At 37.9% G+C, this 26,596-nt stretch overlaps 1 protein-coding gene across 4 annotated transcripts in view; it reads left to right on the forward strand.

Moving 5' to 3' along the window:
• Positions 1 to 25,586, forward strand: part of SNX14 (sorting nexin 14) — a 73,812-nt gene extending 48,226 nt beyond the window's left edge. For all 4 annotated transcript variants that reach the window (XM_070418144.1, XM_070418147.1, XM_070418145.1 and 1 more), the window contains 12 exons: positions 3,487 to 3,688; positions 8,245 to 8,328; positions 10,112 to 10,212; positions 12,293 to 12,404; positions 16,409 to 16,449; positions 16,589 to 16,708; positions 20,210 to 20,333; positions 20,612 to 20,776; positions 20,953 to 21,048; positions 23,238 to 23,329; positions 24,150 to 24,206; positions 25,380 to 25,586. In XM_070418144.1, the coding sequence (XP_070274245.1) occupies positions 3,487 to 3,688; positions 8,245 to 8,328; positions 10,112 to 10,212; positions 12,293 to 12,404; positions 16,409 to 16,449; positions 16,589 to 16,708; positions 20,210 to 20,333; positions 20,612 to 20,776; positions 20,953 to 21,048; positions 23,238 to 23,329; positions 24,150 to 24,206; positions 25,380 to 25,418 (1,233 nt within the window). In that variant the 3' untranslated portion in view covers positions 25,419 to 25,586. The remainder of the gene's footprint in view (positions 1 to 3,486; positions 3,689 to 8,244; positions 8,329 to 10,111; positions 10,213 to 12,292; positions 12,405 to 16,408; positions 16,450 to 16,588; positions 16,709 to 20,209; positions 20,334 to 20,611; positions 20,777 to 20,952; positions 21,049 to 23,237; positions 23,330 to 24,149; positions 24,207 to 25,379) is intronic.
• Positions 25,587 to 26,596: the final 1,010 nt, after the last annotated feature.

Here is a 26,596-nt window from a genome sequence, read left to right on the forward strand (position 1 = left end):
CTCCTTTCTTTTGACCGCTTTCTGATTGCAGTGAATTGTTTAGGAGATTCACTGCTTCTTCATAATTTAAATGGAAGAAAATCTTATTTAACCCTTTTTTTCTCTTTAGATAATCCAGATACAGAATTTTTTCTCTCTTTAAGCCTTTCTTTTCCTTAAAAGTGTGGGTAGAATAAAGACAGTAAACCAGAGTAAGGAGTCTTTTTTTCAAAATAATGTTTATTTATATTTTTTAATTTTTAGCATATTATAATTTCAAACTAATATAGAAAAATGGAAAAAATTTAAAATACCACCCAGAAGTCTATCACCCAGTAACAACTTCTATTAACATTTTGGTGACTTTCTTTGTAAAAACAAAATCTATTCCTTTCTACCTCCATTGATTAGGCTATATTATATATATAGTTTGCTGTCATGCTCTCTCCCCACTTAATACAATAACAAAAAAATTTTCCTATGTTACTGTGAACTTCTCAACATGTAATTTTTTGTGGGGGAAGATGTACTTTTTATTTTTGTTCTTCCTGATTACTTGAAATAGAAGCTGTAAAAAACTGAGAGAGTTCTCTTTTGTAGTGGCACAAGGAAATTTTGGATTGGAACCAAAGATAGTGATAATGGAAAGTAGGAAAAGAGGGCAAAGTAATCTCTAATACTCTGAAAAGAAAGGAAGGGGTGGTCCTGGTTGCTGTGGCTCAGGTGGTTGAACATCATCCTGTGTACCTAAGGGTGACCGGCTCCATTTTAGCTTTTTAAACAAATACTCTGTTATTTTACAATTCATTTTACCTTCTCTTCTCAGAAGCTAAATCCATGAACAAAAATACAGTTGTAATCATCGAAAATGCTACCCCGTTCCAAGCAATGGAGTGGGTATTTTCCTCACACATGCTTTCTTTTTTTCTTTCTTTTTTAAAAAAAATATATTTTCTTGATTTTTTACAGAGAGGAAGGAAGAGGGATAGAGAGTTAGAAACATCGATCAGCTGCCTCTTGCACACCCCCTACTGGGGATGTGCCTGCAACCAAGGTACATGCCCTTGACCGGAATCGAACCTGGGACCCTTCAGTCTGCAGGCCGACGCTCTATCCACTGAGCCAAACTAGTTAGGGCAACACACATGCTTTCTTTATGTTTTTCTTCCAGGTTTATAAGGAGATAGTCTTGTCTCAAAAAGCAACACCTATTATCTCTCTTTATAGTTTTACTAGAGGCCCGGTGCACAAAAATTTGTGCACTCGGGGGTGTCCCTCAGCCCAGCCTGTGCCCACTCGCAGTCTGGGACCCCTTGGGGGATGACCACCTGCTGGCTTAGGCTAGCTCCCTGGGGGATTGGGCCTAAGCTGGCAGTCAGACATCCCTCTGGCAGCCCAGCAGCCCTTGGGGGATGTCCACTTGCCAGCAGGGAGCAGGCCTAAGCTGCAGTCGGACATCCTTAGCGCTGCTGAGGAGGCGGGAGAGGCTCCCACCACCACCGCTGTACTGGCAGCCGTCAGCCTGGCTTGTGGCTGAGCAGAGCTCCCGCTGTGGGAGCGCACTGACCACCAGGGGGGCATCTCCTGCAATAAGCATCTGCCCCCTGGTGGTCAGTATGTGTCATAGTGACCAGTTATTCCCAGTTGTTCTGCTGTTAGGGTCAATTTGCATATTACCCTTTTATTATAGAGGATTGCCTGGCCAGCCTGGGTGAGGGGCTGATGGCTGTTTGCAAGCTGGCCACAGCCCCTTCAGTGTGGGGATCCCCACTGGGGTGCCTGGCCATCCTGGGTAAGGGGCTGAGGGCTGTTTGCAGGCTGGCCACAGCCCCTTCAGGGTGGGGGGTCCTGCTGGGATGCCTGGCCAGTCTGGGTGAGGGGCTGAGGGCCGTTTTCAGGCTGGCTAAGCCCCCAGTGGGGACCCTCACCCTATGAGGGTGTGGCCAGCCTGGGTGAGGGGCTGAGGGCTGTTTGCAGGCTGGCCACGGCCACCAGCCACCCAAGCTCCCAGTGGAAGCTGGCTGGAAGCAGGTATCTGGGATTTATTTGTCTTCTGTAATTGAAACTTTGTTGCCATGAGCAGAGGCCACAGCCGGCTCAGGGCAGGCGGGAAGCTTGGCTTCCTCCATCGCCCAGGCAACCAAGCCTCCTCCTTGCTCCAGCTCCGTGGCTGCCGGCCGCCATCTTGGTTGGGTTAATTTGCATATAGTCACTCTGATTGGCTGCTGGGCGTGGCTTAGAACATAGTGAAGATACGGTCAATTAGCATCTTTGTTTTTTATTAGTGTAGATGTTTTTAGGTCTGAGGACTTTTGTTTTCAACAGAACATGAAGAAGTCCTAAGATTACCAGTGATCTTATTGGAGATTATGGAAAGCCATTTTAGGACAAGAATAAAAAAAAGGGGTAATTGCCAAGGGACTGTATGGGGAGGATAAGCATCACTTAAAAGAGAGGTGTGGGAAGAGAGTAGACCTGAGAGTGAAGGTAGGGTGCTAGAATCCTGGAAATAAATTTACCTCCACTACCTGTTTGCTCTGACTAGGCTATTAAGAATTTTCTTAAGTGTTACCACCTTTGATTCATTGCCTTAAAAAGTGTGTTTATCTGTAATATTTTGCCCCCTTTAACATGAGTCAGAGATCTTGTTAAAGATCTACATGTGTAGATACAATGTGCCACTTCCAAGGTTCTCTTTCAGTTTAATGAGGTAGAGACAATTTTTTCCTTCTTCCTTTGTGTATATTTTGAGAACATGTTTATTTTTAAAAAATAATTGTTCTTCAAGTAATATTATAAAAATATTTATTGTTCTAAACATTTAATTTTGTTAATATTTTAGAAGCCAGGAGATTTAAAAACAATCTTAATTTTATAGAGGTAGGTCCCTTTCAGACCTCTTCTCTAATTTTATATTTTTTAATGCTGCAGTGAATACTTGTGCCTTTTTCCCAGTTTAAAAAATTCATTTGGAGTAAATAATTTTATTAGAAAAAATTCCCAGAAATGGAATTACTTGGTTGAAACTGTTTTATGGCTCTTTATAAATATACAATGTCAAAAACGCTTTCTAGAAGGGTTTGTGCCAGTATATTTAGTAACCAGCAATATGTATCACATATCCAGTTTATCTGTATGGATGGATCTATGGCTGTTTACCTTTATAAAATTTTATATCCTTAAATTAAAAAATATCAGTACATTAATTTTTACTTTTTATTACCAAAATTAAATATTTTTCTATATTTGTGTGTTTTTCAATATCTTTTCCAGTAATCTGAAGTATCTATTTTTTATTGAATATTCACTTATATATAGGTGATGTAACAAAACCTGGAGTTGATGCTGTTAACTTGTTATTTGTTATGTATATATTTTCAGTAGAAAATGTAATATCTAATCTTAAAAGTATTAAAAATTATAGAATTTATGTGGACATACTACTTTATAGTTGTATCTCAGGTCTGAAAGTCCTAGAAATATTTTTTTCCTGGTGTTTTTTTCCAGATTGAAGAAGGTATTGTTGTAATGGAAGATGATTCTCCAGTGGAAGCTGTGAGCACGCCTAATACTCCCCGAAACCTTGCTGCATGGAAAATTAGCATTCCATATGTAGACTTTTTTGAAGATCCCTCCTCTGAAAGGAAGGACAAAAAGGAAAGGATACCTGTGTTTTGTATTGATGTTGAAAGGAATGATAGAAGAGCAGGTAGGAAGCTTTATGAGTATCTTTCATAAAAGATTCTGGTTAGTCTGTATTTATCAGGAATGACAAACATTTTTGTCATAACTATTGAGTATGACTTCATATCCAAAAGGTACTTGTCTAGAACAGGAAATTGAATGAAAGCTTAGGATTTTCTAGGTTAATTAATTAATTAATTATTTCAATCAGCAAGATACCTAACAACTTAACTAGGTATCTATATATAAAAGCGTAATATGCAAATAAACTGGACGGCAGAACGACCAGTCGCTATGACGCGTCACTGACCACCAGGGGGCAGATTCTCAACATAGGAGCTGTCCCCAGCCCACCTGTTGACCAACCTCTTTGTTCCTCCCCCCGGCCGGCAGGCTCCAATCGCCTGATGGGGAACGGGGAACTGGGGGTGGGTGGCGGCGGACGCGGGTGGTGCCAGGCCAAGGCAGGTGGGAGTGAGCGGGACCCTGATCGCCCCGCTGGTCGCCCCACACATGGAGGGCGACTGGCTGGCGAGTGGGTGGGAATCGGCCAACCTCTTGATTCCTCCCTCCGGTCGGCAGGCTCCAATCACCCGATGGGGAATGGGGAACCAGGGATGGGGCCAGCTGCTAGCAGCCAGGGAAGATTGGCCCTGATCGCAGGCCAGGCCTAGGGATCCTACCCATGCACAAATTTCATGCGCTGAGCCTCTAGTTTTATATAATGTTCTTTTAATGGTTTTGCTCTCATCATCATTAGCCATTATACTTAATTGGCTATTATTAATGCACATAGCACTATATCAGATAACAACTTAATTAAAATGGTATTTCTCCTCCTCCATTGTTGTCGGCAAATTAGAACTGATAAAAATATATGATCAGACACAACTTGACAAGTTTTGTTCATGTTTTGCTATCTTTTTTCTTTTGGTTGTTTTACACGTAGACTATAACAGTGAAGGGGTAAATAACATCCATACAGAGTTAAACAGTCCCCACGCTAGGGTTTGTCCAAGAGGTGAGGCATTCTTGTAAACAAAAGTACATCAAAGTTGGAAATGATGAACAGAAAGATAAAAATTGAACTCAGGAAGAGGGAAACTATCTGTGGTGAAAGAAGGAAAAAAGTGGCAATGTTAGGAAAGGGTTAAGAGAGGGGAATGATTGGCTAGTAGTGTGAAGGTCAGTGTTAATAATTACCCTTATTTCTTTTTCAAAAAGTATTAAGTTTTTTTATTTTTTCAGAAGCTGATCCTATTTCAAGAACATAAAACATAGGAATGAGGAAGGAAGAATTCTCAGAGTAGCTAGCTATAATTTTTCTTGTAGCTAATACCAGGTAGGGTCTTGCTCTATCCAGTTCTGAGTCACTGCTACTTGATTTTGTTGTAGTTACCATTAAGTTTTTCTAGTTGCTCTTCTGTCTCAACATTCTAATAAGGGTACAGATAAGCCATTGTTGTTATTGCTAATATAGTCTGATTTCAAGAATAGTTTTGTTTGCATCTTTTGCCTGCTGTTTCTACTGATTGGTATTTTAAGTATTGGAGAGAATGAGAAAGACCCTGGTTAGCTTCTGAGTTTAATTCCTTCCTGTGCCTGGTACTTAAAACCTGGCTCTTGTCTCTCAGGAAATTATTTAAAACTTTTGACTGTTCAGCTATAAACCTCCATCAATATAATATGTGAGCATGTATTAACTTTTATCTATTTTTGAATGATTTATTATGATATACTTTTAAATATTTTGGGAATATATGTACTTTAGTTTTTGCCTTTTGGACAACCATTTAGTTTTGTTCTTTATTTTTAAAACTTTAGCTTAATAATTTAACCATAAAATCAATACCCAAAATATCTTAAAACTTGTGTTCTAAGGATAATTTTTGTCAGTAGTGCTGTATGTAGACTTTTATAGTCAATGTAATTAATATGTGTTCTTAGGAAGCCAAGGCCTATGAAGGGGAAAAAAGTATATCATTTAAATATTGAATGGATTTTCTATGTGTAGCAAAATAGCAATTTCAGGGTTTTTGAAACCAAAACTAAATATAATACATAGATCTTTTAAGAACAGTGCTGAAGAAGGAAAACAGAATTTGCTTTATAGATTGTGACCATGGCAAGCTGTTTTTTTCTGAATACAGGTGTTGCTTTTGGGTTGCTGTGGTTTTAGTTGACACGATCCATTGCATTTCCAAATCAATGCTAGAATGACACGAGATGCTAAAAATAGTAGTTAACATTTTTGGGGTGCTTACTCTGTGCTTTGCACTGTATAAAAGTATCCTGGGGGATTATTTTATGTAATAGGTACAATTATTTTTATTCTAAGCAAACTAAGGCAGTAATGTTATTTGTTTAAGTTTACATACAGGGTGAGACCAAAGTAGATTTGCAGTTGTGAGTGCACGAAACAGAGTTTATTCTTGTATTATTATTTATTAATTATTATATTATTTTTCATACAAACATCTATAAACCTACCTTTGTTTCACCCTGTAGTTAGTAAATGGGGAAACTGGAATTGGAATAGGCAGGTGACCTGATTTATTCTTTTTTTTTTCTGACTTAGTCTTTAAACCATTAGTTCTTGCTATCCAATTTGGTAGCCACTGTTCACATGTGGCAATTAAAATTAGGTTATATTAAAATTTCAGTTCTTTACTTACTCTAGCCATATTTTAAGTGATCAATAGCTACTGTATTAGTGCAGATAATATAGAACATTTACAGAATTTGCAGAAAATTCTATTAGACTAGAGGCCCGGTGCACAAAATTTGTGCAGGGGGGGGGGGGTCCCCTCAGCCCAGCCTGCACTCTCTCCAATCCGGGACCCCTCAGGGGATCGGGCCTAAACTGGCAGTCGGACATCCCCCTCACAATCCTGGACCACTGGCTCCTAATCGCTCACCTATCTGCCTGCTTGGTCGCCCCTTACTGCCTGCCCCCCCCCCCCCCCCCCGCCGGCCTGATCGCCCCTCACTGCCTCAGTGTGCCGGCCTGATTGCCCCTAACTGCCCCTCCCTGCTGGCCTCGTTGCCCCTAACTGCCCCCCCCCGCCCCCCCCCACTGGCCTGGTCGCCCCACACAGCCTGCTTGTTCAGTCATTTGGTCGTTCCTCACTAACCCCCCCCGCCAGTCTGGTTGCCCCATGCAGCCTGCTTGTTCAGTCGTTTGGTCATCCCTCACTAACCCCCCCCCCCCCCCCCGCCGCTGGCCTGGTCACCCCACGCAACCTGCTTGTTCAGTTGTTTGGTCATCCCTCACTAAACCCCCTGCTGGCCTGGTCGTAGGCAGCCAGATTGTGAGGGCGTGATGGTCAATTTGCATATTACCCCTTTATTATATAGGATAGTGCTGTTCTATCCTATATACTAAAAGCCTAATATGCTAAATGTCTGGTCATCCGGTCGGCCATTCAATCAATCAAAGCGTAATATGTTAATGATATGCTAAGGCCACTCAACCGCTTGCTATAACGTGCACTGACCACCAGGTGGCAGATGCTCTGATGGGTAAATTAGCTTGCTGCTGGGTCTGGCCAATAGGGACTGAGCGAGATGGGCCGGACACACCCTGGAGCCCTCCTGCGGTCCCTCCCTGGCTGGCCAACTTCCCATGTCCCTCCCAAGCCCTGATCATGCACCACTGGGGTCCCTCGGCCTGGCCCTCTCACAATCTGGGCTGAGGGACCCCTCCTGAGTGCATGAATTTTGTGCTCCTGGCCTCTAGTACTGTATAATTAGTAAATATTTGTGATACCCAAAATTGACTATAAATTTTTTATGAAATACATCATTTTTGTGAAATTTAAAAAATAATCATAATTGAATAATTTTTAAAAAATATATTTTATTGTTTTTTTACAGAGAGGAAGGGAGAGGGAGAGAGAGAGAGAGTTAGAAACATTGATGAGAGAGAAGCATCGATTAGCCGCCTCCTGCACAACCCCACCGGAGATATGCCCGCAACCAAGGCACACGCCCCTGACCGGAATTGAACGCGGAACCCCCCAGTCCGCGGGCTAACGCTCTATCCACTGAGCCAAACCAGTCAGGGCTGAATAATTTTTTTTTAAATATATTTTATTGATTTTTTACAGAGAGGAAGGGAGAGAGATAGAGAGTTAGAAACATCGATGAGAGAGAAACATTGATCAGCTGCCTCCTGCACATCTCCTACTGGGGATGTGCCCGCAACCCAGGTACGTGCCCTTGACCGGAATTGAACCCGGGACCTTTCAGTCCGCAGGCCGACGCTCTATCCACTGAGCCAAACCAGTTTCGGCTGAATAATTTTTTGAAGTTGCTGTCAGCTCTATGATTCTGTTGCAGAAAATATATTTATTATTGAGATAACTTCCTAAATAGGTGAAATTATCAAAGTTTTCTAAATAATTTAAAATTAAAATATGGGATAAAATACATTAATAGAGTGATAACAAGAAATAATAAATTATTAAGACTGGAATAATTTCCAGCTCTGTATACTTAACGTTTTAAATACTGCATTCTATTAATAATAATGGTTTATAAAATGATTTATTACTTAGGGTATGTTCATTCAATTTACAGTTGGGCATGAGCCTGAACATTGGTCTGTCTATAGAAGATATCTTGAATTCTATGTACTTGAATCAAAACTAACGGAATTTCATGGTATGTTGTCCTTTTTGTATAAAACATTACATTTCAGCCTTAGCTTTCTTGGAAGTTGTTGAGCCAGATTAATATTTTAATTTTAAGTAATAGTAACAAGGAAATGTAACAGTGACACCTATGTACATTTGATAATAGGGCATCCTGTTTTTATCTTAGTTCTGCTTGTTTATATTTTATTAATTTGTTGTTGTTATGTTATTTTTTTAATAATCCTCACCTGAGGATATTTTTCCATTGGTATTTAGAGAGAATGGAAGGGAGTGGGGGAGATAGAGGGAGAGAAACATCGATGTGAGAGAGACTCATCAATTGGTTGCCTCCTGCACGCAAGGGCCAGGGATTGAGCCTGCAACCAAGATACGTGCTCTTGACCAGAATTAAACCCAGAACCCTTCAGTCCGTGGGCTATCCATTGAGCCAAACCAGCTACGGCTATTTTACAAATTTTTACAGTGCACATAAATTGCTTTTCAAATAATAATATTAAAATGTAAAATATAGCTGCTTTTAAATTATGTCTTAGAAAAGGTTCTCTTTCCAATTTGATTTTTGTTTAACTTGATGTGTGGATAATTTAAACCAGGCATTTCAGAGTTGTTCTTATTTTACCATTACCTTTCTTGGTAGACATGTTTACTGTACATCATGGCAAATGTTTTTTGGTGTAAAGGATGATGCTCCAACCAACTGAACCACCCAGCCAGGGCCAAATATCTGGCAAATGTCTTAATTTAGCTTTTATATTTAGACACGGAAACCAAACTTGTAGATGAATGCTTCTTTTGAGAATAGATCAACCAGAAAAGGGGAGCATTTTTCCTTTTTTGTTCTCCCCTCCCAGTCTCTCCTATCTACCCACTTACATTAGTTAATAGCAGGGATATAATTATGAAGTATTTCCAATCATTTTGTATGCAGGTTGGTGGGTTTGATTTATGTATTCTGAATTCTTTTATTTTAGAAAAACTCTGTGTAATGTCCCCTGATCCAAAATCAGGTTGGTTCTAAATTGAGAAGGGCAGGGAACCTTCTTTACCCTATTATAAAAGCAAATCCCATGATAAAGAGATTATAGGAAGCTAAAAAAAAAAAATGCAGGGTTCCACTCCATACTTTTTGCCTACATTTTGATGTTGTACTTGTCTTTAAATTATTTTCTCTTTGTCTCTGCCAATCTCATGCAATGCTGTCCTTGTCTTGTTATTTCTCTGAGAACTTTTCCTTTGGTTTAGAGTTGAGAGAAGATCATTTATCTTCATACTTTAAAATCCCAGATTAATCAAAGTTGGATTCCCAGCAATATTTTTCCCTTTCGGTACTAAAATTTCCAAAGTCAGCCTTGTCTGAGGAAGTACATCCATGGTTTTTAAATTTTGTTTTTAACCTTATATGGCATTGGCAATATAATTTTTTTTCCCATGAGAGAAAAGGTATTTCTTTAGTAAGATTTTGTCTAGTAAAATTCCACTGATTTCAAAATAATCTCATGATAATATTTTGAATCTTTAAAAAAAACTAATATAGAAGGTTAAATATATCTGTGTCGGTAAAAGAGTGGTGATATTTTGGATATCAGTAGACTCAAGTTCTTTGGTTTGAATTTCTATGCTCTCTGGTTTTGCCTTTTAAAGGATAATGACACATCTCTACAAGGCAGCATTGTGGATATTAATTTGTTGTACTATATTATAAATTAGGTTTTTAAAGTAGTAGCAGAATATAGTAATAACTTTCATATTTATTAATGAAATAAATTTATTCATGTTTATTCATATTTCAGGCACATTTCCTGATGCCCAGCTTCCTTCCAAGAGAATCATTGGTCCCAAAAATTATGAGTTCTTAAAGTCAAAGAGAGAAGAATTTCAAGAATATTTACAGGTATAGCACCAACTTAATTTAGAACATTGCCTGCTAATTATAGCATTCTCTGATTTGTCTTTTTTTCTCTTATATATATATGCTTTGCTTTACAAATACTCATCAATGTCGATTTATAAAATTCTTTAATTTAAATTTTTTATGTGAAGATGAATTATTGTCAAGAGTATATTTTGAAAAAATTTATAACTGATGAAATACCAGATATTTTCCTAAAGGAAAGAAAGTCTTATGTTAGGCTTAGTTTTGGTGTGGGAAGTTAAAGTAAAAAAACAAAAACTTTGGTGTAAAAGATTAAATACATTCTAAGAATACAAAATAGTTTTTGTTATTTTTGTCTTATTCTTTGATTTTTTGTTCAGCACTTTCTGAACTTCAGAATCTTCCCTCCTGTTTATTCCTTAATTCTTTTCCTTTTTAAATTTGAAGGTGTTTTTCCAGTTTCTTGGGATATCTTGACTCTACTATTTACCACTTGGAAGTGAATTCTATTTTTCTCAGTGTGTGATCATTGTGTTATGTAAACAATGCAATTGGTATATTTTTTTTCATTATTGGTACATTCAGCTTAAAAGTTACTTGCTTGAGACTTCTCTAAAATTAATAACCATCTTTCTTTAATCAAGTGCATAATACCAGAGTGGATATTTCTGTTTTATTTTTTTAAAACAGCTTTCTTATTTGGACATGCAATTTTGTAGTTTTTATTAAGTGTTAACTCAGTTAAATTTGGTTACCTTATAGCCAAAAATAAGTACTTGAAAAAATAAAAATATTCAACAGTATAAAGAGGTATTTAAATTTTATTTTCTGTATTTGAACTGTTGAATACTTTAACTCAGAAAGCATTTTTTATATAATTCTTTTGGTGGTATAACAATTGAAATATGAATTAACTATTTACTACAAGGATATCTGAACACAACACATAGTAGTGTTAACCTGTGTCTTTACTGATATCATTAACTCATTATTGAACCAATTACTTCTTTCTAAGAACCCTAGAGTACCTCATTCTAGAAGAAATATTTTCTGGTAATATGGAGTTAAAAGTTACATTATTGGTACTTTATCTAATACAAGGTGGGGTAAAAGTAGGTTTACAGTTCTATGGAAAATGATACAATAATTAATAAATAATAATACAAGAATAAACTGTTTTGTGTACTTTCAACTGTACACCTACTTTTGCCCGACCCTGTAGATTTGTGCTCATTAAGTTTTGTGACTCTTTTATAGTTACAAAACTGAATATTAGGCAAGATTGGGTTAGTTTTGGCTTTAAAGTTTTGGCTATATTCTTACAAGTCAGTATGTCTTGTAAGAATATAGTGTTACAAGAAGACTAGACAACAGATTTTCCAAGTTATTTCACATTTCTCCATTTAGTTTTTGCTCACTTCTTTATGCCAACTTCTTTTAATTATCAAGATAGTTGTATGATATTGTAATAATTGTGTTATAGTTGAAAAACTGAGAAATAATATTAGCTAATGTTTAATCTTCCTTCCTATGTATCAGGTAGGTTCTAAATGCTTTATATAACAACATTATAAAGTAGGTAGTGTTATTTTTCATTTTATGCATGCAGTAACTGACTCTTAGGCAATTTAGAACTTTTCTAGGGACACCAAGTTAACACATAGAAGAATCAGAATTAAAACCCATTCATGTCTGACTGTAGGTTGAGGGCTTATCTGCTATATGATACTGTTCTTTCTATAAATATAGTTTTACTATTATTTTTAATATATTTTTATTGATTTCAGAGAGGAAGGGAGAGGAAGAGATAGAAATATCCATGATGAGAGAGAATCATGGATTGGCCACCTCCTGCACACCCCCCTACTGGGGATTGAGCCTGCCAACCCAGGCATGTGCCCTGACTGGGAATCGAACCTGTGACTTCCTGGTTCATAGGTTGATGCTGAACCACCAAGCCATGCCAGCCGGGCTCTAGTTTTATTATTATTCTGAATATGAAATAGCTTTTGAGGATTTAAAATTGCTTTCTTGGTTTAAAATAGTTTTGATTATCCTTCTAGATATTTAAACTTTTTTCTTATTTTGTTCATTCAAGAAACTTCTGCAGCATCCAGAGCTGAGCAATAGTCAACTTCTGGCAGATTTCCTCTCCCCCAATGGTGGAGAAACACAATTTCTTGATAAGATACTACCAGATGTAAATCTTGGTAAGTTGAAGTAGAGAATCATATATAAGAGGATAAACATAAAAGAATCAGCATTTTCAGATTAATTTAGAAAAAGGGTTTATGTAATGAAGGACTTCTTATACACTGTTAGTAGGAATATAAATTGGAAACCACTTGAAAAAAGTTAAATGATAAAACTAAATGACCCAGCAGTTCCTCTCTGTGATATATACTCATCTACATATCCACACTAATAAAAGAGAAACATGGTAATTAGTGTACAACTGCTACCCTTCCCATTGGCTAATCAGCATATCCTTATGCAAATTAACTGTCAGCCAAGATGGCAGCCGGCAGCCATGCACTGAAGCGAACAGGGAGGCTTGCTTGCTCCAGTGATGGCGAATTCCAACGTTCCCCGCCTGTCTTGCCGGCCTCTCAGCTGCAACTCTAAGCAACTATGTTGCAAATATAGAAGCTAAACAAAACCCTAGAAACCAGCTTTCAGTCAGCCGGGCTTCAGCCAGTTGGACCGCAACATTGTATCAAATACAGAAGGTAAAGGCCAGAAACCTGCTTTCAGCAGTGAGGCCTCAGAGGTAAAGCCGGCCCAGAATAAAAAAAAAAATTTAAAAAGCGGTTGGGAGCTTCAGTCACCCGCCAGCCGGAAAACGGCCCTCAGGCCCTCAGCCAGCCTGGCCAGGCATCCCAGTGGGGATCCCCACCCTGATCCAGGACACCCTTCAGGGCAAACCAGCCGGCCCCCACCCATGCACCAGGCCTCTATTCTATATAGTAAAAGGGTAATATGCCTCCCTGCACCGGGATCAGCGTGACAGGGGGCAGCGCCCAAACCCCCTGATCGCCCTGCGGCTCTGTGTGTGACGGTGCGGCGCACCAACCCCCTGATCGGCCCTGCTCTGTGTGTGACAGGGTGCGGCGCCCCCACCCCCCCCACGGCCCCAACCCCCTGAATGGCCCTGCTCTGTGGGTGATAGAGGGTGGCGCCCCAACCCCCTTCCACGGGCCTTGCTCTGTGTGTGACAGGGTAGAGCCATAACCTCCCCATTGGCCCTGCCCTGAGTGTGACAGGGTGCAGCGCCCCAACCCCCTGATCCACCCTGCTCTGTGTGTGACAGGGGGCGGTGCCCCAACTCCCCTATCGGCCCTACTCTGTGAGCGACAGCGGGGAGCTCCTCAACCCCCTGATCGGCCCTGCTCTGTGCATGACAGGGGGGAGCTCCTCAACCCCCTGATCGACCCTGCTCTGTGTGTGACAGGGTACGGAGCCCCAACCCCCCTGATGGGCCCTGCTCTTTGAGTGACAGGGGGCAGCACCCCAACCCCCTGATTGGCCCTGCTCTGTGAGTGACAGGGGGCAGCGCCCCAACTCCCTGATAGGCCCTGCTCTGTGCGTGACACGGGGTGGCGCCGCAACCTCCCCATCGACTCTGCCTTGAGTGTGACGGGGGCGGTGCTCCAACCCCCCAATCGGCCCTACCCTGAGCGTGACTGAGGGTGGCATTGCAACCTCTCGATCCGCCCTGCTCTGTGCATGACAGGGGGCGGCGCCCCTACTCCCCAATCAGCCCTTCTCTGAGCCTGACCAGGGGCTGCACCTAGGGATTGGGCGTGCCCTCTGCCACCCGGGAGCAGGCCTAAGCCAGCAGGTCATTATCTCCCGAGGGGTCCCAGACTGCGAGAGGGCACAGGCCGGCCTGGGGGACCCCCTTCCCCCCTCCCCGAGTGCACAAATTTTTGTGCACCGGGCCTCTAGTTATATATATAAAAGCCTAATATGCAAATTGTCCCTGTGATTGCTCGCTATGATGTGTGCTGACCACCAGGGTGCAGTGCGGAATGAAGGAAGGCCCCAACCGGCAGCCAAAAGGCCCTGATCGGCCCTGATCGCCAGCCAGGCCTAGGGACCCTATCTGTGCACCTGGCCTCCAGTATATTCATATATTTTTTTTTTTTTTTTATATTTTATTGATTTTTTACAGAGAAGAAGCGAGAGGGATAGAGAGTTAGAAATATTGATGAGAGAGATCGATCAGCTGCCTCCTGCACACCCCGCACTGGGGATGTGCCCGCAACCAGGGTACATGCCCTTGACCGGAATCGAACCCGGGACCCTTGAGTCCGCAGGCCGACGCTCTATCCACTGAGCCAAACCGGTTCGGCTAGTATATTCATATTTAAGAATGTTCATAGCAGCATTGTTTATAATAGCCCAAAATGGAAGTAATACAAATGTTCATCAGCAATAGAATGGACAGATAAATTATGGTAGATTCATAAAAGGAATACCTATAGCAATGAATACCTATAGCATGTAGCTTGCAGCAGTGTCGATAATCTTAAAAACATAGTGAATTAAAGAAGCAAGGCACAAAATAATATATATAGCATGATTTCTTTTATATAAAGTTAAATATAAACCAAGCTAATATAATCTGGAAAAGTTTAAATAAAATTGTTAAAGATACTAATGGAAGAAAAGAAGTATTTCTCAATATATTTTACATAATGCAATCTTAAGTCTATATAGACCTAAAGGAATTAAATATTATAAGTAGGCATTTAGCTTTTATCTGTATTTCTATCTCTCCAAATGAATATATTTAGTTGAGCCAACATATTTAGTATGTGTGTGTGTTTGAGGTTTCTTCTTATCAGGGGAAATAGTAGAGGGAATAGAATTGGGTAGACCTGGTTACTGAAGGTTTGACTGAAGGAGAAGAAATATTCAAAGCGAACCAGGTTTCTATTTAAACAACTGGATGAATGCTATTACTTGCTGATACAGGGAATAAATTAAGAGCAGTTCTGAACTTGCTGAGTTTATAGAATTTAATTGATGTTTTATAAGGCAGGAGAGGCCAAGAGATAGGCAAGGAGTAGATTTGAATGTTATTTGAAATAAGATTGAGCAAATCATTTGGCTCAAGAAGAGCATGTACTAGAGAGAAAAGCATAGAATGAAGCCCTGTAATTTAATGACATTTGGAAATTCTAAGAGGGAGGAGTGGCTTATGGGGGAAAGAGAAATAGCCTGATTGGATGGTTGGGTGGTTTGCATGTTGTAAAATAATTTCAATTTTTAATTTCTATTATTATCCCTCTCCCTATTGCCATAAGTCTACTTTTTTCTAAATTGAACTGAAAGAAATTTAAGTGCTATTTATCAACTTTGACTTATTTTTACAGTTATTTCTAAATGCTTGAGAAAATCTTAAGAAATTTGATATTTTATAACAAGGGAATCTAGAGATAAAATCAAGAAGAAATTTTGGTTAAACAGGATTAGAGTGTACTTAATTGAAAATGTTGAATATAGGCTACTCAAATAGCCAGGTTAAATGTAGCAATTTTAAAACTTTTTTCTTTTGACGAACTTTTGTATACTTTTATATACCTTTATATATTCACCATTGTTTAAAATCTTTTGAAAAACATTTTTAAAAATATATTTTATTGATTTTTTTTTTTTTTACAGAGAGGAAGGGAGAGAGATAGAGAGCTAGAAACATTGATGAGAGAGTAACATCGATCAGCTGCCTCCTGCACACCCCTGACTGGGGATGTGCCCGCAACCAAGGTATATGCCTGGACTGGAATTGAACCTGGGACCCTTCAGTCCGCAGGCCGACGCTCTATCTACTGAGCCAAACCGGTTAGGGCTGAAAACCTTTTTTATGGAAAATTTAATATATACACAAAAGTAGAGAAATTTGAATAATGAACTCTCTACTTTATTTCAACAGTTATTGTTGCTTTGCTTGTTCTGTCTCTTTCTCCACCCCCAACCCCAATTGGATTATTTTACAATAAATTCCAAATGTTGTATCTATAAATAGTTAAGTATACCATAGTTATTGTAGATTTCTGTTAAGTGTGAAGTGGGCAATTATACATATTTCTTACTATTTTACTTTTTACTTGGCAGGTGAATATTTAAAATTACCTAGTGAAGTATTCATATAAACAATTACAATGTTTATTATCCCTTCATAAAATTAATATTTTACTTTTAATTGCAGGGAAAATTATAAAATCTGTTCCTGGAAAACTAATGAAAGAGGTAAATAACTAATTTATGTGTATTCTATAATATAGTTAAAAGCATATTTAAATATTAATACATCTTAATGGGCTGTGTGATATTGAAAATCATAATCTTAATTTTTGATTTTCATACTGCGATCTCTGTATTACCACAGAAAGGTCAGCATTTGGAACCTTTCATCATGAATTTCATTAATTCCTGTGAATCTCCAAAGCCTAAGCCATGTAAACCAGAACTGACCATTCTCAGCCCTACTTCAGAAAACAACAAGAAGGTATGAACATTACCTTAAAGAGTCATAAGTCTGAAGTTGTCTTACTTAAGATGACTTTTCTGTTATAGGGAGAATCCTGTGTTAATGAAATGGATAGGACTTTTAATTTTTTCATATGGAGATCAGTTATACAGTGTAAGTAGGGTATTATGAATAGTTGCTTGGTTATTTCTTTAACAGGTTAAATATTTCTTTATTTGCAGACTTCTGCCATTACTATATTTGGGGGATTTTTTTTTATACTCATCTGAGGATATTTTTTCCATTGACTTTTAGAGAGAGTGTGGAAGGGAGGGAGGATAGGGGAGGAGAGAGAGAGAGAGAGAGAAGAGAGAAGAGAGAAACATCGCTGTGAGAGAGACACATCGACGGGTTGCCTCACACACACACCTCTACTGGGGCTGGGGAATGAACCTGCAACTGAGGTACGTGCCCTTGACAGGGAATTGAACCCATGACTCTCTGGTCCAAGAGCTGATGCTCTAACCACTGAGAAAACCAGCCAGGGCTGGGGGATTTTTTTAAAAGTGGTTTTCTGAGGTTACAAATCACCAACTTCCAATAATCAAGAAGTTACTTGCTAGAATGTATTTATGTTTATTTGATGGTATTACTAATGTTAATAGTTTATAAAGTATCTTATCTATTCATTAAACAAATATTTTATTGTGTGCTTACTATTGAGTGTTAGGCACTGGGAATATATATTCCCTATCTGTAAGTAGCTCAGTTTAGTATCAGAGTAGGGCCCAGCCTTGGGACCATCTTCTCTCCCAAAACACCTTCATTTTTGTTGTTACTATAACTTTATTGTTGGTAAACAGAAATAGAGTTGATTTTTGTGTATTGATTTTTAATTCAGTAATTTTGCAAGACTTGTATTAAGTTTAGTAATATATTTATTAATGCTTTTAGATTTACAGACTTATCTGCAAATGATGGCAGGTTTTATTTCAGTTATGGCTAGGATCTGCTATATAAAGGAAGTGATTTCAGTGTTTCACCATGAAATAGTACATTTTTCATAGGTATCCCTTATGGGGTTTAGGAAGTTTACATTTTTGTTTATCCTATCCTTGTCAGGTTTTGGTATTGAGTTAGATTAACCTTTTTCTTTTAGCTGGTAGAGTTATTAGAATTATTAGTTTTTTAAATAATTAATAGAATTTATTGGTAAAGTCATCTAGACCTTGAGTTTTGTTCGTAGGAACATTTTTTTTTTTTAAATTAAATCTTTATTGTTCTGATTACATTTGTTCCTCTTTTTTTCCCATAACTCCCCTTCTCCCAGTTCCCGCCCCACCCTCCGCCGTCACTCCCCACCCACTGTCCTCATCCATAGGTGCACGATTTTTGTCCATTCTCTTCCCGCATCTCCCATTCCCCTTCCCCACCCCCCCCGCAAGAATAGTCAGTCCATTCCCCTTCTATGTCCCTGATACATTGTAATCACCAGTTCATTCTGTACATCAGATTATTTATTCACTTGATTCTTAGATTCACTTGTTGATAGATGCATGTTTGTTGTTCACAATTTGTATCTTTACCTTTTTCTTCTTCCTCTTCTTAAAGGAAACCTTTCAGCATTTCGTATAATACTGGTTTGGTGGTGATGAACTCCTTTAGCTTTTCCTTATCTGTGAAGCTCTTTATCTGACCTTCAATTCTGAATAAAGTAATCTTGGTTGTAGGTTCTTGGTATTCAGTACTTTGAATATTTCTTGCCATTCCCTTCTGGCCTGCAAAGTTTCTGTTGAGAAATCAGCTGACAGTCGTATGGGTATTCCCTTGTAGGTAATTGAGTCTCTTTCTCTTGCTGCTTTTAAGATTCTCTCTTTGTCTTTTGCTCTTGGCATTTTAATGATGATGTGTCTTGGTGTGGTCCTCTTTGGATTCCTTTTGTTTGGGGTTCTCTTCGCTTCTTGGACCTGTAAGTCCATTTCTTTCACCAGGTGGGGGAAGTTTTCTGCCATTATTTCTTCAAATAGGTTTTCAATATCTTGCTGTCTCTCATCTTCTGGCACCCCTATTATTCTGATATTAGTGCGCTTGAAGCTGTCCCAGAGGCTCCTTACACTATCTTCACACTTTCGGATTCTTTTTTCATTTTGCTTTTCCAGTTGGGTGTTTTTTGTCGAATCTTTGGTTTGATTCTTGTGCTCCTCTGGTCTGCTATTTGGTATAATATTCTTTATTTCAGTCCGTGTATGCTTACTTTCTAATTTCTTTATCGTAGCATCGAGGGTCTCATTAGTTTTCGTGAGGCTCTGCTCAAGTTTATAGCAAGCCCTCAAAATTGCGATTCTTAGCTCCATATCCTCCATTTCTGTCATGTTTTTTTGTCTCCGCATCTTTTATGCTTTCTTGGTGCACCCCCTTGTGGTCTTTGTGCGCAGTCTTGTTCTAGCCAAGCCTTAATTGTTATAGTTAACACTAGAGGGATTTGACCACCAGGCCGACTGGCTGTAGGAATCAGCTGTGTGGAAAACGTCTGCCTTCTGGGGAGGCGCTAATCCAGCCTTTGCCTGAGGCGATCGGCAAATGGCTGTGTGCAGGGTTTGGGCGGGGCGGGATCCACAGGGCGGGCGGAGGGAGCAGTTATGGCCGCTCTCAGTCCCGTTCCCAGAGGCTCTGCTTCTCAGAACCCCGGCAGCCGCTGCAAACCTCGGAGAGAAAGCTGCCCTCAGGTTCCAACTGATGCCGGATAATCCCGCTTCTCCCGTTTGAGTCTGGGTCCCTAGAGACTCGCCCGGATCTGGAGCCCAGAGTCTGAGACTCACTCCCGACCGAAAAACAACCGCGCCCTTAGCCACCAGCCCGTTTTCGCGCGCACCTCGGTACCTTTGTATTTTCCACACTGCGCCTCCTCTGAGCCTCGGTTTGCTGTTCTCTTTCCTTATAGTTGTAGAGTCTCTCTTCAGCCAGCCTTCCTGTGGTTCTGGGTGATGTCCGTTCCGTCTTTTAGTTGTATTTTTGAAATGGTTGTTTGCGGCAGCGGTCTCCGGTGTTTACCTATGCCGCCATCTTGGTCTCTCCTCGAACATTTTTTTTTTTACAACTAGATTTACTTTTGTTAATGATTATAATCTCTAGGTTTATTATTTTATGAATTAATTTTTGATAGGTTATATTTTTCAGCGAATTTTTCATTTTATCTAAAGTTGAAAATCTTTTGGCCTAAAGTTGTCAATAATATTCTTTTTATTTTCTCTGACATCATGAGTTATGTCCCCTTTTGTTTGTGTCTTCTTTTTCTTATCTTTTTTCATCAGTCTTGCCAAAGGTTTTGTCCTTTGGCATTATTGATCTTTTCTGTCTAACTTTTTTTAGTTCCTTAATATCTGCTATTTTATTATTATTGAGAATAGATACTTTTTACATAGTTTAAGGGTAAGTAGGGTTAAGATTTAGTTGAATTCCCTCATTCATAATTCTTCATATCTTGTTTTTTTTCACATTAATCAAAGTCTTATCTCTTTATTATTTCAACTTTTACTTTAGCTTTTCAATGACCTGTTTAAGAATAATGCAAACCGTGCTGAGAATACAGAAAGAAAGCAAAATAAGAATTATTTTATGGAGATGATGACTGTAGAAGGAGTTTATGATTACCTGATGTACGTAGGTAAGACGGATGTGGTTACTATTAAAATCTGTTTTTCATTCATGATTTATATTTCTTATGTGATGCAAATTAATGCTCTTAAGTATTGCCCTGTTATAATATTTTTAAAAATTGAAATTACTTTCTTTTAAGAATTTAATACAATTGGCCTTGGACATATTGAAGTTTACTAGTGTTAACAAATAAAATATTGACCATTTGTGTTTTTTATATCGGAAAATGTTAAAAAAAAATATATATATATATCTTAAGTGAAGTATTCCATGTGATCCTTTCAGGACGAGTGGTTTTCCAAGTTCCTGACTGGCTTCATCATCTCTTAATGGGAACTCGAATCCTCTTTAAAAACACCCTGGAAATGTATACTGACTACTATATTCACTGTAAACTACAACAGTTATTTCAGGAGCACCGTTTGGTCTCTCTTATAACACTTCTCAGAGGTTTGTATTTTCTCATGTTTGTTTTATGTTTTGTGTGCTCTTAATGATTTCAATCAGATCGAAAAGAGTAAGAAATCTTGTTTTATTTGGTTTATTAGTTTCTCTACTATGAGGAAATAAATACTTTGTGTAAGATAAGTGAAAATTCCAGCAAATATTTATTTTTCTCTTTTTAGATGCTGTATTCTGTGAAAACACTGAACCTCGCTCTCTCCAAGACAAGCAAAAACGAGCAAAACAGACTTTCGACGAAATGATGAATTACATTCCAGGTGTAATATTTAAGAAGTAGTTTAATATAGATAAACACCACTTTGAGGTGAAATGTATAGTAATTATTTAAAGCTAAGTTTTACTCTGAGTTTTCGTTTTAGAAAGAGTTCTAAGGGCCAATTAAAATTCATTCATTCGTTAAATAAAATTTGGTTTTATGATGATAGCACTAAGAACTTTAAGACAAGGCTATTTCCATGCACACAAATAGACAGATTCTTTTGGTAATATCTTATAATCAGAGTAGTTAGTGGGACAGTTGGAGTTCTGCTGTCCACTCTACCATGAGAAGTGCTATGCTAGTGTGTATGACTAAAAAATCAAAATTCATTCCAAATTTATTGAACACCTTACATGTGCCAGATACTGTGCAGAATGAAAGGGATAAAAAACATATACTTGGATAGCTCAAGTCTAGCAGGAAGACAGACATGCAGTCAAAACATACATGTGAATAGAGTCATGTGTCTCAAAGGGAAAGGATGATCACCTCTCCCGTAAAGGAGGTAGGCTCAGGCCACCAAGTAAGTGAATGCTAGTCACCTCTTACTGAGATGGGAAATACAAGGAAAAAATGTCAAGGGGTCAAAGCAGAGGATACTTGGTTTAGGACATTTTAAGTGTGAAGTGCCTGTACATTATTCAGGAGGAAATGGCTAGCAGTAAGCATTTAGCTGTCCAAGTTTGGGAATTGGAGGAATGATGGTACTAGGACAGATATATGGGAGTCACGTGTGAGGGATAATAATGCCTGGGGAGAAAATATAGAGAAGGAATTCAAGAGGGCTTAGGACTGTACCTTACAGAATTCTCATCATTGAAAAATTAGTCCCAGAATAGTAGTTCTGCTACTCTGTGTGAGGACAATTAAGTTAAATCCCTGGTCTGAATGTAAAAGTGAACAAAAGCTATTTTTGAGTAAATCTTCTGTAGGTAAATGATGAAATAATTTATTACCTGTTTTATAATATGATATAGCATTCATGGTTTTAACAGTGTTAGTTTTGCTATTCAGGAACAACATGGAAAGCCAATGAATGTAATAATTTGTTATTTTGCTGAGGCATAATTGAATCACATCTACTTGAAGACTTTCATTTGGGAAGGAGTAATTTAGCTAGTGAGTAAGCTTAGCATGTTATTCTGTTGCCTTTTACTCCTCATTTCTTAGTGACTCCTGAAGGATCTGAAAGGATAATTTATTTTTGTCTGTTATGCTCCATGCATATTAACTCGGAAATTCTGTGTAGTATTGGTGAATTAGAGGATTTAAAAAGATCCATATTGGGTTACTTACATAGCTTAAAAATATCAAGGATCTGCTATGCATCTTGTAAATTAAATTTGGCCTTTGCCTCTTAGGGTTAGATTTACCTCATAGAAACAAACCTAAATGGAGAATTTTCTATGAGCAGCATTAAGAGTTCCATGATGATTGGGGGGAAGGGACAAATATTTGAGCAACTTGTTTACTTATGAATGATTTTCTTTTCCTGTTTTGGGGAAAACATTCAGCAGAGATTTTAATAAGGACTGACTTTTTGGGTAACAAGTGACACATGACACTTTCTGGATCCTAAATTAGTGTTTAAACATTTCCTAAAAGGATTGTTCTGTGAGATGGTTAATAGTAATTATGCAAATAGCACAGAAACAAAGTGGTCATATTCATTTAGGAAAGTCTATGTTAAAAATTAAATTAAACATTTTTTGATATTAAGATATTCAAATATGAAAATATATATTAAAAGTAGGGGCCATCCTCTTCCTACTCTCCAGAAATAGCTGTGTGCATCAGTTGGTGTTAATTCTCACAGACATTTTTCTGTGCATTTCTATATATATATGTACAAATGTATAGACATAATTTTAGGATTTTATTTTGTTTTCCCTGAATGGAATAATACAATATGTATTATTTTCAAACTTTTATCCCTTAATAGTATAGACAGATTTCTTTACTGTGACATTCCATATGCTTGCAATATGCTTTGTGCATTATGACTCTCCAAAAAGAGGATCCTGATACTTCATTTCTCAACCTGACCACAGAACCCTTGCAGAAACCCTGGTTTAGAAAATTCTGATTTAGTGTTTGCATAATATCCGGGAAACAGGGTGGAGATTTTCTTTTATGAACTATTTAATGATGAGTCACTTTATAATATAAAATTGCTTTCTTGTTTAGATGTGATTGTCAAGTGTATTGGTGAAGAAGCCAAGTATGAAAGCATCAGGCTTCTATTTGATGGCTTACAGCAGCCAGTTCTCAACAAGCAGGTAAAATTCATTAAAGCAGGTTGACTAGAGTTGGCTGGGTTTGGTGAATGGTACAGTAGGGGGCCTGGTATATTATTAGCTGTGAAGTGACACTATATTAAATCAAGGCAGCATAATTCAAACATTCAAAGAGAAAAAAGTGTGTTTTGTTTGTGCTACACTTGTTAGGTAATTACTGTTTTTATTCAGCATGATTTGTTTTGATTTAAAACAAACATTCATTGTAGAAAAATTGGGATATACAGAAGTTTCATGAAATAAAGTAAAAATTTAAAAATTGAGAATTTCATCTTTCAGATAACATAATTTCTTTAAAATTTCTTTAAAATTTTTGTTACATATAAAATATCTAACATAAAATGAGTTATGAGGCATAATAATAAACTGTCCACATGTGAACACATGAGTATCTAACAATGGACTTAAGAATAGAGCATTATCGTCCTAGCCAGTTTGGCTCAGCAGATAGAACATTGGCCTGCAGACTGAAGGGTCCTGGGTTCTGTTTTGGTCAAGGGCACATGCCCAGGTTGTGGGCTTGATCCCCAGTAGAGAGTGTGCAGGAGGCAGCCGGTCAGTGATTCTCATCATTGATATTTCTATCTCTCTCCCTCTCACTTTCTTTCTGAAATCAATAAAAATATATTTAAACAAAATAGAGCATTATTGATACTATTGAAGCTACTTTTGTGCTTGTTTTATATTGTCGGTTCTATTCCCTGCCTTCCCATTTAGAAGTAACCACAGCCCTGAATTTTGTGTTTCTCAATTTTTATGTGTTGGTCTAATGCCTTAAAAAATTTTTTTTTTGGTGCTTTAGCTGACTTATGTTTTATTGGACATTGTGATACAAGAACTGTTTCCAGAGCTCAATAAGGTAACTAAAAATCAGCAATTTTATTCTTTGCTATTAATCATATGCTCTGACATTTATTTTAATAGGGCCATAAAAATTAAGAAAATCCTTGACTATGATCCTTTTAAATATGAACAACCTTAACAAATGGATCTTTGTATTTTCTTTATTCAGTGTGCTCAAATATAGAATGGATTTTGGTGGCAGGAACTGAATAGCCTTTGCCTTAACTTCATTCCTTCCTAATTAAAAGCAGAAAGGGACACTATACCCTGTAGTCTTTCCAGAGGAAGGTGTGAGGTTAAGTCCCAACACTAGAATGGCCAAGTTCTCCAGTCTGTCATCAGCAACACTGAATGCCGTGTAAGTCAGACTTGAGTATTTTTGAAGCAGCTGAATTTTAAAAAAGGATGGTAATTATTATCATTATATTGATTCTTGAGGATTTGGAGGTTAGAGCAAAGATTTAAGTTATTATTTTTTACTGTTTATATTTTTCTGACTAACCCCTTTGGTCAGATGAAATAACTGCTTTTCAAGGGTTTGGTGTAGCATCGAAATACCAGTTTCATAGAGTAGAAGAATTCAGATTTGAACTATTTACCTATTAGCTTTCATTATAGTAATATTATATGTATATTAAAACAGGGTAGCAGTATGGACATTTTATATTCAATTTACATGGAAATAAGTACAGAAAACCTTCAACTCTCTGTTTGAAATTTTATAAGGTCTGTCCCCATACCTTGCCATTTTTCTCATCTCTAAAACATAAGGCATATACCAGCTAATTTCTTTGTTATATCTATATTTATAAAAGCCTAAGCAACCGTTTGACTGGTAGCTATGATGCGCACTGACCACCAGGGGTCAGATGCTCAATGCACAAGCATGGAAACCTGGAACAGACTGATGAATCTCAGAGGGAAGCAGGGAGGGGGAAGGGCGGTAAGAGATTAACCAAAGATCTTACATGCATATTAGAGGCCCAGTGCATGGATTCCTGCACTGGTGGGGTCCCTTGGCCTGGCCTGCAGGGACTGGGCTGAAACCATCAGTCCGACATCGCCTGAGAGGTCCTGGATTGTGAGATGGCAATATTTGTGTCTTAGGTACACTGGAATTGTGGAACTGTTAGGCAGTTCATAAATGAACCTTATTGTCTTTTATTAAATGGACTTATTTTTTCTTTAGGTACAAAAGGAAGTTACCTCTGTGACGTCCTGGATGTAAACATTTGGATTTGGGATAGAATAACCAGTTAAAATTTCTGCTGTGCTAATGTAGTAGGAATATACTGTTTTTTCTTTTACTTTTGTATATTCTTGTATATATCATGTACTTCTGTCTCTGAGATTTTTTTGTTTTAATAAAGACTAACTTAATTATGATTAAAAGTGATTTGGTTTCATAGCCTTTTGTTTTACATTTGTTATCTAAATTCTATTAGAATATATGTCACTTGTTCTATCCATTTTTTTTTTTTTTTAAATATATTTTATTGATTTTTTACAGAGAGGAAGGGAGAGAGATAGTTAGAAACATCGATGAAAGAGAAACATCGATCAGCTGCCTCCTGCACATCTCCTACTGGGGATGTGCCCGCAACCCAGGTACATGCCCTTGACCGGAATCGAACCTGGGACCTTTCAGTCCGCAGGCCAACGCTCTATCCACTGAGCCAAACCGGTTTTGGCTGTTCTATCCATTTTTTAAGAGATAATTCATAATCCTCTTTGGGCAAACAGATAAGGCTGACAACCTTTGTATTGTATCATTTTGAAAATAATTATGTTTAGTGTGGAGAAATAGGGGTAAGATCTTACTTGCTTTCTTATTTAGAGTTAATACATTTTAGGAGGTTTATTTCCCCTTTTTCTTTCTACATAGTTAATTGTGTACCTATAAAGAAGACATCCTTTATGAATTTTTCAGAGCAAACAAGGAACTTCTTGGTTTTGTTGGATGAGTGACAGGTTATAGCCTTTTAGGGGTGAAAACTGAGATATTTGTAATTGTGTGGTTACAACTACATTTCAATGAATGGATGTAACTATATTCCAAAAGCTTATAGGTATAAGAAATTTAGTTAAGTAGATTTTTGGTTTATGTTGTCAGTTGTCTCTCCAAAAGAAAAATGTAGAATTCACTGTTATTACTTGAGGAAAGTTAATTTAAATGATTGTTTTTAGAAATTCAATGTTTAGAATTCTACTTACAATTCTTTCTCATTCTATGTTTTTCTCCTTGAAACAAATTTGTCTTTCAAGATTGAGCATTTTGTGTTTGGTTATTGGTTGTAGTGTTCATTCAGAATATATTTATTGAGTTTCAGCCATGTATTAGGCACTAAACTGGGTTATTTGGGGACTCTGAAATATAATTTGGAAAAATAACTCATTTAATGATAT

This window comes from Myotis yumanensis, unplaced genomic scaffold, assembly GCF_028538775.1.
Source record: "Myotis yumanensis isolate MYYU_CA2020_CCGP unplaced genomic scaffold, mMyoYum1.0.hap1 SCAF_6, whole genome shotgun sequence".
Classification (NCBI taxonomy): Eukaryota; Metazoa; Chordata; class Mammalia; order Chiroptera; family Vespertilionidae; genus Myotis; species Myotis yumanensis.